The 16369-nt window shown below is 38.1% G+C and overlaps 1 protein-coding gene across 5 annotated transcripts in view; it reads right to left on the bottom strand.

Moving 5' to 3' along the window:
• The window catches only part of ADAMTSL1 (ADAMTS like 1), an 881240-nt gene that overhangs the window by 634106 nt on the left and 230765 nt on the right, over positions 1-16369 (bottom strand). For all 5 annotated transcript variants that reach the window (XM_078436766.2, XM_078436765.2, XM_078436763.2 and 2 more), the window contains exon 2: positions 3772-3891. In XM_078436766.2, the coding sequence (XP_078292892.2) occupies positions 3772-3891 (120 nt within the window). The remainder of the gene's footprint in view (positions 1-3771; positions 3892-16369) is intronic.

The following is a 16369-nucleotide window of genomic DNA, read 5'->3' as shown; positions in this document are numbered from 1 at the left end:
GAGGTCAACAAAGGGGGTCATTGCTCACGTTCAGTAACTTAAATGCTTTTGACACATGGCTACTTCCTTGTGCTTAGGTCCACTAAATACTCTAAAATAGTAGCCAGTTGAGAAGTACAATTAAGCAAATTAAGTTATTATCTTTAGACGTTAGCAGTTAAATTCCAGTGTTTCCTTTCCCTTGGCAGGTTGGGGAGGAGGGTGGTGAACACCTTGAGAACATATGGAAACAGTTATATTCCATTTTACGTAAGTGTTTATGTGTTGGTTGAACTCATTTTTCAGTTCATAGAAATAATACTTGTCCCTACCAGCTCCCCTGCCTAAACTGAGTAAGAAAAAATAATTTACTCTAAAGCAGAACCGTTTTTAATCAACTGCATTTTTTGTTTCAGTTAAGTTTTGGAGAATTACCGACTTGACCTTAAAAACAAACTCCCTTTTCACACACAATTATTAAAAATAGGCCTTTTTGAGCATCCCTTCCTGAAAGCTCACCTCTATTTCACTAGTCATTAAAGGAACATTCTACCCTCAATTTAAATAACATAATAAATTATTATTAAATAAGAAATTATTCAAATTACTTTCATTTAGGTACAAGATGGCTTAAATAACTGCTTTGTGAACCACAAAGCTGCAGGCAAATGAGGTTTGCCCTAAATTACATAGTGAAGAAAATCCCATTCTGTAGTGAATTTCATGTTGTTATCCGAATTTTGTATCCAGCTCACAATCAAAGACAACATGATCTATCCCTCCACTCTTCCAATAATGAATAACAGCCTTTGACAAACATCCTATTTCTGCAAACAATGCAAATCACATACATGCAGAGTTTCAGACAATGATTAGAAGTTTAGTCGCCTGCTGTGGATTCTAGACAAATGGCTCCCTTAGACTGCTTTTCAAAATGTGGAGAGTGGAATTAGCCCTTGGAGAGAAAGTTAACTAGAAAGTTTTTCTAATTCAATGTAAAAGTCAATCTGTGCCAAGAGACCCTAGTTGAGGAAGTGTCACTTTAAGGTCAAAAATGACCAAAATAAGCTTTTGAGTGAAAGAGATCCACAAATAAGTCAAGTCAGGCTGCTCTGGTTTTCAAAAATTATTTGAAAGGATAAAGAAAGGTCATGAGAGAAGAAAAATGAAAGACCTAAAATGAGGATAGCAATTATTTTAAACAAAAGTGTGACAGGGTGTTTCCTACACTGAATGCCACTTCTGTCCAAGATGTTATACATATTGGGGATAAATTTGTTACTTCCACAACTATAAATTTCCAGTAGGCAACCCCCGTGTTCACATTCTTTGTTACAAACATATACACTGACTTGAAAGGACATCATGAAGATAATCCCAAATGTTCTTTCATCACCTCATTAAAAACTGAAGTTATTCATACTATTTTAACAAGAACGGTTTGCATTTAGAAGGATTTTCACATACATAAGGCCCTTTTCAGGAGTAGCCTGTGATGGAATTCTCACCATGTTTTCAATTAAAAAAAAAAAAAAGCTAAGAATAGTCATGGTGGGTTTTTTCCATCAACACTTACCACAACTGAGCACTTATCATATGCAAGTGCAGGGGTGGGTGCTAAGGAGGTGAGAGTCAACATGGATCCCCATCTCAAGGAGTAGAGCTGCTAATCCGGTAGGGGCAGTGAAATATGATCATGGATATCCCTGGGCTATTAAGGAGAACTTACTTGTAAGCAGACTGTAAGCAGATAGAATTGGACAAACAGATTATGACTCAACCATTTTTCCTCTTACCCGTTTGCCTTTGTGAAGTGGTTTTGCAACGTATACCAGGAAGTTTTCTCCTTGATGATTCCCCCATCCTGTTGCAGAGTTTCCCCACCATGTAGCAGAAACTCATATATACCTGGCCACAAAGGGAATTTCACTGTTCTGGCTATTGATACAAGTAACAACTCCTGTTTGAACTCTTCCCCTTAGACAAACACTGAGACTGTGGTGATTGATCTTTCAATGCCTATCTAGAAAATAAAGCTATACTTGCAAAGTTTTATATCCTATGGGCCAAGCAAAGTTCTCAGATAGAGAGACATACCTTCCAAAGAAATTGTTAGAATTACATAAATTTATTAGGAGACTGGATTAGCTTCTGGTATTCAGGAAGCTTTGATCTTTTCTCTTCCCTGCCATTTTCTTATACAACCCTAGTTCTGACTATTTGTGCTGGTAGGTAATTCCTCTTTCAGGTTAAATGCTACCGCCCACTCAATTACTTATGACTTCAGTGAGTTTGAGAAAATTCTGCAGCATGAACAGTTTTCATTATGATGTAAATCAATGTAATACTATGTAATAATAATGTTCATGACACCCTTCAATGCTTGCCAAGTGACCAAAATTGTTTTTAGTGGCACCGCTATGACAATTCCATTATGTTCATAACTAGTTCGTATTATTCAATTTCCTTTATGGTATAAATTACGTAATAATTAGACTTGCTTATGAGGTTTGCATATGGTATCCACGGAGCAGTACTTAACAGGACTTTTCATAAACCAAATCTGAAGTGAGCTAACATAGTACAGATTTTGCATAACACCAAATGGGGCAAAGTTAAAATATAATGACAAGATAATGTTCTCAGAAAGAATAAAACTTAGGTGGCAATGTGTGTGTACCGTAGTAGATAACACACAAAAAAAGCTTTGAGCAAACAATAAAAGTTTAATAGGCAGGCTCTGCATTTTCTGAGTTTACTGAGAAATACATATATATATGAACCACATGAAAATTAGAGTTCCTTTGGGAAGCTTTCCCACTGTTCTTGCCCATGTTGGGGCACAAGCTTTGAAAAGAATATGAATGCCTTGTCACAGAGAAGACGGAAATGACAGAAACAGTAAGAGCTGACCGTGAGTGGCTACTGAGAGAGTGGATTTACTCAGTATCTAGAAATCTGTGAGATTAATGTGCCCAAAACACCCTCCGGAGAGAGGCTATAAGGGGGCAGGACACAAGAGGTAGAAATAAAGCCACTTGTGTGTTTGCTTTGGACATGACCTAAGTCATTATTTTCTGAGTGGAGAAGAAATCTCTAATTCCAGTGTGGTCCCTTTCCAGCACAAGGTCATCACAAGGAAGAGCCACATTTGAAACTTTCCGAAGTTATCCATCCAATTCTCACAATAAAGCACAGAATACAAATTATGACTTGATTTGCAAGTAGAGTGGACCCTGAATCTTGACATCAACAGTCAACTATACTACTTGTTTTCATCTCAGAGTTCACTTTGGAGACTTTCATTTTTTTTTTTTTTTTTCCAAAACCACCACCAGAGAAACAAACTTTCATAAAATAAATATGACTAACACTTTGAAGTAAAAATATCCACAAAGAAACCAGTATGGGAAGATGGTGGAATTTCCACTGACTCATAAAACAATTTACATATAAATCTCCTTTTTTTTCTTCACTCATTTAAATGATTATCATTTCATATTCAGACTCGCTGGCAAAACATCAGTTATTTTAATGTGAATACTCCACACGTTGCCCCAAACAAACTTTAATGCTCAAGTAAAATGTTTGAGGCTTGCCAGACCCAGGAGAGGGTAGAATGTTGCCCCATACAGTCTGTCCACTGAGCTATTGCTTTGCTTCCCTCTGGTCACGGATATGAGAAAATACCATCCAGAGCTCTTTGGATATGCTAAAACCAACCACCATCACAAGTCAAAATTAGCGACGGAACTACAGTGTTTCTAAGAATAAATAAAAGAGACACTATACCGGGTCTTCAGTTTTGTGACTATTCAAGAGGTCAGACAGGAAATCTTCATGAAGGCTCTCTCTTCGAATTAGCGTAAATTCCCTCAGGAAAACAGCTCCTTGGCTTTGGTCTCCACATACCTAGGGAGATAAGATAGCAAATTCAGCCTTCAGACAAAGCCTGGAGGGAGGGGAACATTGAAGAATTAATGTCTCTGAGTTGAGGAAACTTCTTGGATTCATTTCAAGTCTGATTAGAGCAATCAAAAACAATGCACACAAATACATATTAATGCGAGAGCAGCTAGAATATTCTGGCATGTGACTCCTTGGATGGATGCCAGGAAAGTCCACTGCTAAATTGGCACCTCTTAATTGACTGGTGTGCGATGTCAAAATTCAGTGATTGTAAGTTATCTTTCAGGCCAGATCAAGTGTGGTCAGGTGCCTAGATGTATTCTATTGGGCTATCCATATTTATGTGCTGTGCAGGTGTCTTGGACCCACAGGGATCTATACCATGGATCTGAGCATCTAGGTGAATCTTGATGACCTGTTACATATCTACCAGATAAGGAGAAGCTGGCCTGGGCACATAACTGACTTTCCAAGTTATTCAAATGATTTAGAAACAGATGCTCTTCAGCTACTCTGGAGGGAAGTATTGGAGAGCTTTTATCTAGAGCTTATCACATACCAGGTTCTTTACACATGTTATCTTGCACCAGCCCCAGGAGGTGACTGTTATTAGCCACACTTTACAAATTAGGAACTGGAGGCAAAAGGGTTTCAGGAATTTGTCAAGTGTAAGTGTTGAAATGAGGACTCAAATACAGGTCTGACTCTAAAACCCCATTCTTATCATTATCACATTGTGCTACTGAGCTACTCAAACCTCCTTTGGTGAAGGACAAATAGTTGAGTAACTCCTATAAATCCTAGGAACAATTAATTCACCCGGGCTTCCCAATACCTCTCTGAACCTCAGTTTACTCAATGTAAAATAGGAATGATATCAGCATTTTTGAATTGCTGAGAAGACAGGAAAGGATACATGTAATGTACTTAGTACAGTGATTTACATATAGTAATCATTCAACATTATTATTATCAAAAGCACATTCTGCTCAAGGAACAATTAAAATGCAAGCTTTTAACTTACATGAATTTCTTTGACGATATTTATAATATCTGTAATGGATATTATAAATGGGTATGGTATTATCTTCATATTATCTTCATATTAGTTTAACTTTTATATCTATAATGGATATTATAAATAGGTACTATATTATATTCATATTAGTTTAACTTCTCAATTTTTATATCTTTTAAATTTTATACCTTTTTATGGTATTGGTAACATCATTAAGAATATGAGGCTGTTCTTCACTTTTTGCAGATGACATGATATTATACATGGGAAATCCAATAGACTCCACCAAAAGTCTGCTAAAACTGATACATGAATTCAGCAAAGTTGCAGGATACAAAATCAATGTACAGAAATCAGTTGCATTCTTATACACTAATAATGAAGCAACAGAAAGACAAATAAAGAAACTGATCCCATTCACAATTGCACCAAGAAGCATAAAATACCTAGGGATAAATCTAACCAAAGATGCAAAAGATCTGTATGCTGAAAACTATAGAAAGCTTATGAAAGAAATTGAAGAAGATATAAAGAAATGGAAAAACATTCTGTGCTCATGAATTGCAAGAATAAATATTGTCAAAATGTCAATACTACCCAAAGCTATCTACATATTCAATGCAATCCCAATCAAAATTCCACCAGCATTCATCTGGAAACTAGAACAAGTAATCCTAAAATTCATATGGAACCACAAAAGGCCCCGAATAGCCAAAATAATTTTGAAGAAGACCAAAGCAGGAGGCATCACAATCCCAGACTTTAGCCTCTACTACGAAGCTATAATCATCAAGACAGCATGGTATTGGCACAAAAACAGACACAAAGACCAATGGAATAGAAAAAAACCCCAGAACTAGACCCACAAACGTATGGCCAACTCATCTTTGACAAAGCAGGAAAGAACATCCAATGGAAAAAAGACAGTCTCTTTAACAAATGGTGCTGGGAGAACTGGACAGAAACATGCAGAAGGTTGAAACTAGACCATTTTCTCACACCATTCACAAAAATAAACTCAAAATGGATAAAGGACCTGAATGTGAGACAAGAAACAATCAAAACCCTAGAGGAGAAAGCAGGAAAAGACCTCTCTGACCTCAGCCATAGCAATTTCTTACTTGACACATCCCCAAAGGCAAGGGAATTAAAAGCAAAAATAAACTACTGGAACCTTATGAAGATAAAAAGCTTCTGCACTGCAAAGGAAACAACCAACAAAACTAAAAGGCAACCAACAGAATGGGAAAAGATATTTGCAAATGACATATCGGACAAAGGGCTAGTATCCAAAATCTATAAAGAGCTCACCAAACTCCACACCCAAAAAACAAATAACCCAGTGAAGAAATGGGCAGAAAACATGAATAGACACTTCTCTAAAGAAGACATCCAGATGGCCAACGGGCACATGAAAAGATGCTCAACATCGCTCCTCATCAGGGAAATACAAATCAAAACCACACTCAGATACCACCTCACGCCAGTCAGAGTGGCCAAAATGAACAAATCAGGAGACTACAGATGCTGGAGAGGATGTGGAGAAACGGGAACCCTCTTGCACTGTTAGTGGGAATGCAAATTGGTGCAGCCACTCTGGAAAACAGTGTGGAGGTTCCTCAAAAAATTAAAAATAGACCTACCCTATGACCCAGCAATAGCACTGCTAGGAATTTACCCAAGGGATACAGGAGTACTGATGCATAGGGGCACTTGTACCCCGATGTTTATAGCAGCATTCTCAACAATAGCCAAATTATGGAAAGAGCCTAAATCTCCATCAACTGATGAATGGATAAAGAAATTGTGGTTTATATACATAATGGAGTACTGCGTGGCAATGAGAAAGAATGAAATATGGCCCTTCGTAGCAACATGGATGGAACTGAAGAGTGTGATGCTAAGTGAAATAAGCCAATACCATATGGTTTCACTCTTATGTGGATGCTGAGAAACTTAACAGAAACCCATGGGGGAGGCAAAGGAAAAAAAAACAAAACAAGAGGTTAGAGTGGGAGAGAGCCAAAGCATAAGAGACTCTTAAAAACTGAGAACTGAGGGTTGATGGGGGGTGGGGGGGGGGGGACGGTGGGTGATGTGTATTGAGGAGGGCACCTTTTGGGATGAGCACTGGGTGTTGTACGGAAACCAATTTGACAATAAATTTCATATATTGAAAAAAAATTAAAAAATAAAAATAAAATATGAACACCAAAAAAAAAACAAACAAACCCAGAATATGAGGCTATTCATCATGTTAATTTATGCCTTCTTGAAATGTCTGTAGTAATTCATAATAAATTAAAATAATTTTAATCCTTAAGCCCTTTGGAAAGGAATATAACTTTCTATAATTCTTTTAAATTTTTTTCAACATTTATTTATTGAAACAGAGAGAGACAGAGCATGAACGGGGGAGGTCAGAGAGAGGGAGACACAGAATCTGAAACAGGCTCCAGGCTCTGAGCTGTCAGCACAGAGCCCGACGCGGGGCTCGAACTCACGGACCCCGAGATCATGACCTGAGCCGAAGTTGGCTGCTTAACCAACTGAGCCACCCAGGCACCCCAACTATAATTTATATTTAAATGACCTCTGTTATACAGCATAGTTGGTATCATTGGGGTAGACAGAATCTTGGGCCCCTTGACACCCTAGTATCATATCTGAGAATATATTGCTTAACATGGCAAAAGAGCTTTGCAGCTGTAATTAAGTTTACTTACTAGTTGACTTCAAAATAGGGTTAGTAGCCTGGATTATCCAAGTGGACCCAATATAATCACAGAATGCCTTAAAAACAGAACTTTGTCTGGGCTGAGGGCAGGAGAGAAAGTCAAAAAAATTCAAAGCGTGACAAGGTCCTAACCTGTCATTTTGGCTTGAAGATCAAGGGGGGCACATGGGAAGCATGAGAAGAAAATATGTTCTGCCAACAATGGAGAGCTTGGAAAAGGCCCTTTGCCCTAAAGAAGAGCTACGTCTTTGGCCAATACTTTGATTTTAGCCCAGTGAGACTCTGAATGGAGAATCCAGCCATGACTTGCCAAACTTCTGACCTACAGAAATCATGAGATAGTACTTATGTATGGTTTTCAGCCATTAAATCTGTGGTAATTTGTTATGGCAGCAACAGAAAATTGATATAATCATCAAGAGGCAGGGTCAGTGAGGGGTTATCTTGTTTCATTGTTTTACTAGTGTTTCCTATACTGTTTCATAAGAATCAACCAGTACTAATGAAGCAGAGTTAGAATTGCAGACTAATTCTTGGAAACGTTTCCTTCTGGTTAACCTAACTTATTCCTGTTACATTTAAAATTAAATTTCTCATTTATTTTCTCATCAGGGGCAATCATTCCTTGAGTCTTTAGTTACATATACTTCAAAACCTGTCTTGACCCTGTAACTTCCCTGATCAGAAGCTTTCAGGGATTCTCTACTTCCTGTTGGGTGCATTGCAAATTCATGGGCTCAGTGCTCAGGGCCACTCACAGTTGTTTAAGTTCTAGATAAAGAAAAGTCTCATTTGTGCAAACTTTTCTCAAAAAGGTCAGAATGAACATTATTTTATTTTATTTTACTTTATTTTCTTTTTTTCTTTTTTCTTAAGTAGGCTTATATGCCAGGCACACAGGCCAATGTAGGGCTTGAACTCATGATGCTGAGATCAAGACCTGAGCTGAAAACCAGAGTCAGGTGCTTGACCACCTGTGCCACTCAGGCACCCCCAAAACCTGAATTTAAAGTAACCTAGAATTGATGTGTTTTAATGTTACTGTTTGCAAGAGGACTAATGTATGTTGATCATTACTAAAGTTAACATTTCATTAATCATTTCTCCAACAATCCGAGGCCATTTTGAATTCTAACTCCATGATTCAAAATGGTGGCCATCTTAAGTCATGTAATGCTATAGTTTTTAAAAGCTAAAATCTGAAGAGACTAATAAACTTATGGGCATTTGCTTTGGGAGAACTTTTGTGCCTGTAAAAACAAAACAAAATAAACAAAACAAACAAACAAAAAACCAGGTTTCTTTTGTTACACTGATTAAAGAAATAGACAAAATGACTCAAATGTCTGCCAAAAGAGAAAGTGAGGTGTCACATAGAAAGACTGAATACTCAATGCCACAAAAAGGATGGATAATCAGCAAACACTTTGTCCATTTGATTTATACTTTAACTTTCAGTCATAGCTGTGTATTTGTTTTAGAAAGCATTCTGCTTGTTCCTATTTCCTAAGAACATTGACATTTTATAAGACTCACAATTCTTACCAAAATGTTCAACTTCCCAAATACTTTTATGTGATAACAAGGCAGCAGGTCTTAATTAAACTAAAATTCAATTTAATATTGAGAATAGATAAAAACATACAAGTTTGATGGATTAAGTTAGTTTTGAATATCTGTATCTACCAACCATGGATAGTAATTATTATATTCTATATGTTTTAGAAATACTATTTTAATGGAGGAGATACATAAATACATAATGATACATAAATATGTAAATCTTATACCTCTATTTCAATCTGATTTTTTAAATTATTCTTTAAATCCAAAGTAGTATTTTACCCATTTGTTTTGTCATATGTACACACAGGTACACACATTTATGTGTGTCATATGTACACGCAATGACTCAAGTGCTGTCAAGTGCCAGGAGCTTTGCTATCGGGCATATTTCTTCCTTTCAGGGCACTATCCTAACAAGTACTTGGCTCTGACAGAGCCTCCTAGATGCTCACCAAAAGCTACAACTTTTCATTATCATTGGTACACCTAGAGCACATTTCCAGGCCTCCTTTGCAGTTAAGGTGGCTGAGTTTTAGCTGGTAGAAGTGAGGGGTGATACACCAGGCCTGCTCATAAAAATCTCCCACATTCCTTCCTCCATGCTCTGTTGCTCTCAGGTCCATTTTGCATGGAGACAGCCTCGAGGAAATCTTAAGTCAGTTGGTTTTTGTTTGTTTAAAGTTTATTTATTTTGAGAAAGAGAAAGCACCAGTGCCTGCAAGCATGTCCAAGTGGGGGAGGGGCAGAGAAAGAGAAGGAGAGAGAGAGAATCCCAAGCAGGCTCTATGCTATCAGCATGGAGCCCGACATGGGGCTAGATCCCATGAACTGCAAGATCATGACCTGAGCAGAAACCGAGAGTCTGACACTTCACCGACTGAGACATTCAGGTGCTCCTAAAGTCAATTATTAAAGGTGTCAGGGGTTCTATTAGCCTGGCTCCCTGAATGACTGCATGCAGGAAGGCCATCCCATGACCTGTTTGCTTATCTAACATGGTAACCTGATCAAGAAGTAACAGTCTACCGTGTTGGAACCACTGCCCATGTTAGACATTATTTGTTACTATGGCTTACCTGCTCTAATTAATAGAATGAAAAATTCTAGGTAAGCACAGGATGCTAGGAGAATACAGAGCAAGGGTGATTACCTCTCTGAAGAAGGATTATGAAAGAGTTTAAAGTGATGTTGAAGGAAGAGTGGGGATTTACTAGCTGGACAAGGGGAATGGGATTGGGTAAACGAGGATTCTTGTTCTAGGAAGAACAGCCTGGGGTTGAGAACAAGGCTTGAGATGCCTTGTTCTGTTTGGTGTGTTTTAAGTAATTTAGCATGGCAAGAGTGCAAAGGGACGTGAGAGCAAGGGATGAGAAGAGAATATGTATCATGCACAGAGGCCAGATTATGCATCATGCTCACTGAAAGACTGAAGCAGCCAGTCTTGCTTGGACTTAATAGTTTAGAAGTGCATCCTGGTGGCTCTGAGGAGGTAAGACTGGAGATGAGGTGACCAGTTTCAGATCACTGCAATCACCCTGATGAGAACTCATGAAGACCTGAGGGGCTGGTAGGAAAGTAAAGGACCAGAAGATTTGGTGGCCAGCTGAATGCAACTGATAAGTCTTAGGTTATATCTATATTTTCTGCCTGGGTTTGAGCAGAAGAACAGAGTGGTTAGCAGCACTTTCAACAAACAGGAAATACAGTGGGACGAGCAATTACGTGAGTTAGATGCAGAGTTTGGTTCCAGAGAAGTGGAGTCCGAGGTGCCTCGGACAAAGAAAGCTGAGCTCTGTGCAGTAGAAAGAGACCGGTCTGGAGATGATATGTAAGTGGTAGCATCCTATGGGGAGTGGATGATACTTAGCATGAATGAGCTTGCCAAGGGACAGTTGGGAGAATGAGAAGATACGTGGGCTGAGATAAGAACCCCTTGACATGGATCTATCTTTAATGGCTTATTTATGCCAACAGAAACTATTAACAAGGACAATCCAAGCATACTCGTTTTCATCATTGTTAGGCATTCTTTTATTGGTTCCCCATGCAAATATATTTATGACAACATTATATTCAACTTATTATATTTTTTTCCCAAGAACAGCCTATGGCTTTTTGAGCTATCAATTCCCAGCCCCTGAATTCAACTAAATATTGACTGTGACTTGAAAACTTCTGGGGCAACTCACATTTTAAAAATTTTGTTTCTCCTGGTTAGACCAGGTTCCCTGATTTGGGGTTTGGAAAATATGGTTACTTTACACCCGATATGTCAAAAATCCCCTACAGTCATACGGTAGTTAGCATATCATAAAAAAATGCACCAAAACTGGTACCCCATTATGTTTTAGATTCCGTGGTGTTAGTTTTGCAGATGAGAAAACAGAAATGTGAGAAATGGAGGAATTTTACACATAGCCCATGGCTATGTTGGATTATGAACCAGAGACTGTAGCTCTAAAAAACTCAAGTCTCTGCTGTATTCAAACCTGGTTATTCACCTACAGGAATAGGGCAAGAAAGAAGCCATCATTATTGAGACATCTATCTATTTCTATAGGGTTTTTAGACTCCCCAGGACTGCTCCTCAGGAAGCACAAAACTGTCATGTGCTAGCATATGCACCCCGTGATGAAGATAGCGTCTCCAATTACAGTCTCATTTCCTGCTTCAAACATTGACTCCTCTTTCTGACTGTTGGCACACCAGAGTACTCCATAGAGAACCCAGGAATGTAGAAATACCAGCTCCCAGAATAGAATCTCATTAGATCCAGGAAGGCATGGAAGCAATTTATTGTTGTGGTATATGTTCTCTCTAATGGGGCTGAGCGATCAAACATACAGAGATTTTAGAGAGGGACATAGGTAAATACAGGAAACAAGGAAGTCTTTCAAGTCACTCTCTATTCTTTAGCCCTTAGAGGGAAAAGAAGGGAAAGGTAGTTTAAAACTAAAAATCAAAGGCAGTGAATAATAACAAAAGGTTTTGCATTTGACTTTAAGATACAGTCAGAAACTCAAACCATGTCTACATATACTTTGTCTTGTACTTCACATTTGGTCCCATTATAACCAAGCAACAATCCTTCCCCTACTTGACCTGACTCTCAGTGGCTCCAGAGAATACCGGTTAGTATTCTGACTCACAATTGTTGGCTCACATGATTGGTGAAATAAAAGGTAAGAATCCCCCTTCAGAATGTCCTACTCCTCACAAGTTTGCTCTATGGGTTGTGACTAGAATTTCGGGTGTTAAAACACAGAGAAACTGGTTCACATTTTGGAATCTCCACCATCATCAAGGAAGAGTCAAAATTTCTATACAAATTGCAATGCTGATGATAGAAGTGGATTCCGGCCAGAGCTTTGAAGCAGCTACAATGTTCTTACCACTCTTGGAAAAGCATCCATTTACTTCCAGGTTGGGAGAAAGGGATGTAGACATATCAGAAGTTTAAACATACAAACACACCCTCAAATTATCAGTTTATTGTTGTTCTTTCTTCATTTAGTTTTTCTGTGAATACTGAAAGGTAGCCAAGTTTATGTCCCACGGGTAAGATTTAGGTTTCAATACTACTCACAAAGTATAGCACTGAAAACCACACTGTTAAACTTTTATTCCACTGAAAGGATTTTATAACATCTATTTGTGCCCATATTTGGGCTCATAGTTCATTAAGAATTAAGATAGTGATGCTGTAAATTCTCATTAGATTAGAATAATCATCTAAAGCACTTAGGCAACCAGCTACTGTGTTGAGTAGACACCTATATTTAAATGCCAATGGAGAGAGACTAAAATGATTGATGCCAGGGTTATGAGTTCTTGGCACAAGGGGGACAATTAAATGTTTATTAAATAAATAACTAGACAGAAAGTTTTCTTTGACCCCCCCAAAAATCTCTAGTTCCATTTCTGAGAATCCTTATCAAGTAATAGGAGAAAGTAAGAATGTATACGGACTCAAAGAGACCAAAGGTAGCCCTGCTGCCCAACATCATTACAACCTGATCCTAAAAATCAGTGACTCAGAGACCAAGGGAAGGAAGAGAAAATCTGTTCCCAATATAATAGGATAAGTTACTTCTGGTTTGAAGGAAATCAAGACAAAGGATGAATATTCTATCACTAGCCCTTAAAATAATGATCTAAAACAAAAATGATAATAGTTGAAATAATAGTTGATAATAGTTGATAATAAATGAAATTTTGGGACTAAATATACTAAGAAGTGGAATCTAAATAAAAAGATATATAGATGTTTCCAACTTTATTAAAGGTTCTGACATTTGGTAACAAATTGTCTTTTCCTGACATTAGTAAATTCCCCTTGGCAATAAACAAGGGTCCCTGATTTGGGGAAGGAAATTAATCATTTGACAGCCTATTCCTGTTAGGACTATTCTAATGGACCCAAATGCAATGAAAAAAAAAAAAAAAAAAGAACAAAGAACATCCATTCTACTGTCAGTGGCTCCCTTTCCACTAATCCCTATAACCTCATCCCTGGTAGGAATATTCTAATATAGGAAGATGGGGAAATGAGTAAACAGTAATTTGAATGTAAAGAACAGAAAAAAATTATGAGCATATAATCTTACTAAAGAAATTTCCTCATTATAATGCAAAAGGAGGAGTATTTCAGACATATGAGAATATGTATCAAAATAACAATATTTATGAATGTCTCCAAATTCATAGTCACCAATCAGAAGAGGCTCCGTCAGCTTATGCTGAGATCAGCAACTCTGTGTGCACACATTCACAGATTTGTGCACACATTCACAGGGAGCGGGGAGGCAGTGTCACTGAATAAAAACAGCTTTCTTGGTTGTAAGAGTCCATTTCGAAAACCATCTATTTACCTTTGAAAGTACTGTTGGTTGTTTGTTGGGGAGTGACTAAATGTCTTTAGACAGACTGTGATGTCAATATGCCTATCCATACCTACTGCTATAGCATACTTGTCTGGGAAAATAAAGGTTCTTGGAGTGGCTTCAGGTGTCCCTAGCTAATGGCTTCCAACTATGTGAGCTGATTAGCAGTGTTATACTCCCTCAAGGAAAGGCTAAATATGATCCCCAAGAAGATCAGTGGGGGGAGTTAATAAAAACACTCTTATAGCCATATTTAAGTCACTGACATTTATATACCTGGTGTTTGGAGCTTAAAAACATTGCAGTATTCTGTTTGTTCTTTTACCAACTTTAATTACCATTTCTAAAGATTGTAAAGATAATTGCTAAAAGGTTAAAGCAGAAAGAAGTGAGATGGAACATACGGGCCCAAAATGTTCAGCTGGGCCTCATAATTCTTGGTACAGATGTTCGTGCGTAGTTCAGGTTTGATTTAGAGTAACTGCTATAATATGGTTTGAGGCAAGGTGACCAGATGTAGCTGAATTTAAAGATCTGTCCCAGACTGTCAATGAAAAGAAACTCCATTACCCTAGGAAAATAACCTTTACGGTGTGGGGTAGAGGGGAGTAATGCTTAAAAAGACCTGTTTTATCTTTAAGGCAGATAGCCACCTTGACAAGACAAGGAGTCATTAAAACAATGACAACAACAAAAAAATAAAAACAGAAGATGAACAAAAACATGTAGAGAAATTTAACATCACAGAACAATGTATTTAAAACCAAGTAGCAGAAAAGAATGCCATCAAAGTGTGTGCACTGTGTAGAATGTGTGCTTGATCTACAGGGAAGCTGTGGCATTTCCATAATTGATTACAAACAAGTGCAGAAATGAAAGTAAATTCTAGAAAGAACTGGGGGGACCCTCTTCACTAGCCTCTTATCTTTTCAGATGAAGGGAAACATCGCCTTCTTAGATGTTGGGTAAGAGAAAATATGTGGGTTTTGAGGCATAACTCTTGACATATAAGATATGGCAAAACAGTCAAATGACTCAAAGAAGGCAGCAACTTTTCCAAAATATGTAGAGAATTCTCTTTTTAATTTCCTCAAACATTTTAAGACACATTATACCCCATTCCTACCAAAAGGAGAGCAGAATACAATTTCCATAGTTGGGAGAGTTGGCTTGAGAAAGCTGACAAGAGCTGTGATTCAGATCTACACTTAGACAATGAAAGAATATACAAAACAGAAAAAGAATTCCAATTCCCTGTGCTCTACTCCTAGGTAGAAGGGCACATTATTGTCACATCTTCTAGTGACAAGGAGAGACAGGTATGGTTTTCAAATTGCTTCTATGTGCATATGTCTTAAATCTTACATTTATTTTTTAAAATTTTTTAATGTTTATTTTCCAGAGAGAGAGTGAGAGAGCACGTGCACAAGTGGGGGAGGGGCAGAGAGGGAGACACAGAATCTGAAGCAGGCTCCAGGCTCTGAGCTGTCAGCACAGAGCCTGACGTGGGGCTGGAACCCATGAACTTGGAGATCATGACCTGAGCCAAAGTGGGACACTTAACCAGTTGAGCCGCCCAGGTGCCCCTAAATCTTACGTTTAAAATGCAACAATCACTAGGGCTCCTGGGTGGCTCAGATGATTGAGTGTCCGATTCTTGATTTCAGCTCTGGTCATGATCCCGGGGTTGTGGGATCAAGCCCTGCATTGGACTCTGTGCTGAGTGTGGAGCCTGCTTAAGATTTTCTCCCTCTCTCCCTCTCTTTCCTTCTGCCCATCTCCTCCACTCTAAAATAAATAAAATAAAATAAAATAAAATAAAATAAAATACTCATTAATGCCAAGAATTAAAGGAGTTGAGCAGTTGGAGGAGAATGTTAAGATGGAAAAAAAAAAACCACGGAAGATGGAAGAACTTAAGATGTCTACGTACCTACGCAGTTGTAGATATCAAACTTTTTTTGGTTGTATGATTGGCAATGTTTATGTACATCAACATTATTATCTAAGTTTTTCTAAAGTTGCTTAAGTAAAAGGAGTTGAATGTCATCGTATCTCTCATATTCTGAATCAAACTTAAGATTTATTAGGGCAGAAACTTCTTTCTTCACCCTTGCTTAGTTTACATTAACTCCTTTGGTGGCCATAAAGATGTGCCATTCAAATCTGCTACAGAGAGCTTAATTGACAGATGGCCCAAACATACTCTGAATCCACCTCCTTGTTGCCCATGGGCTGCTCCCAGCCCATAGCTGAGCTTAGCAGAGATACCAAAGC

The sequence above is a fragment of the Panthera onca genome, chromosome D4 (genome assembly GCF_046562875.1).
Source record: "Panthera onca isolate mPanOnc1 chromosome D4, mPanOnc1 haplotype 2, whole genome shotgun sequence".
Taxonomy (NCBI): Eukaryota; Metazoa; Chordata; class Mammalia; order Carnivora; family Felidae; genus Panthera; species Panthera onca.
The sequence above is the reverse complement of the archived record's forward strand: the minus strand, read 5'-3'. Positions and strand labels throughout refer to the sequence as shown.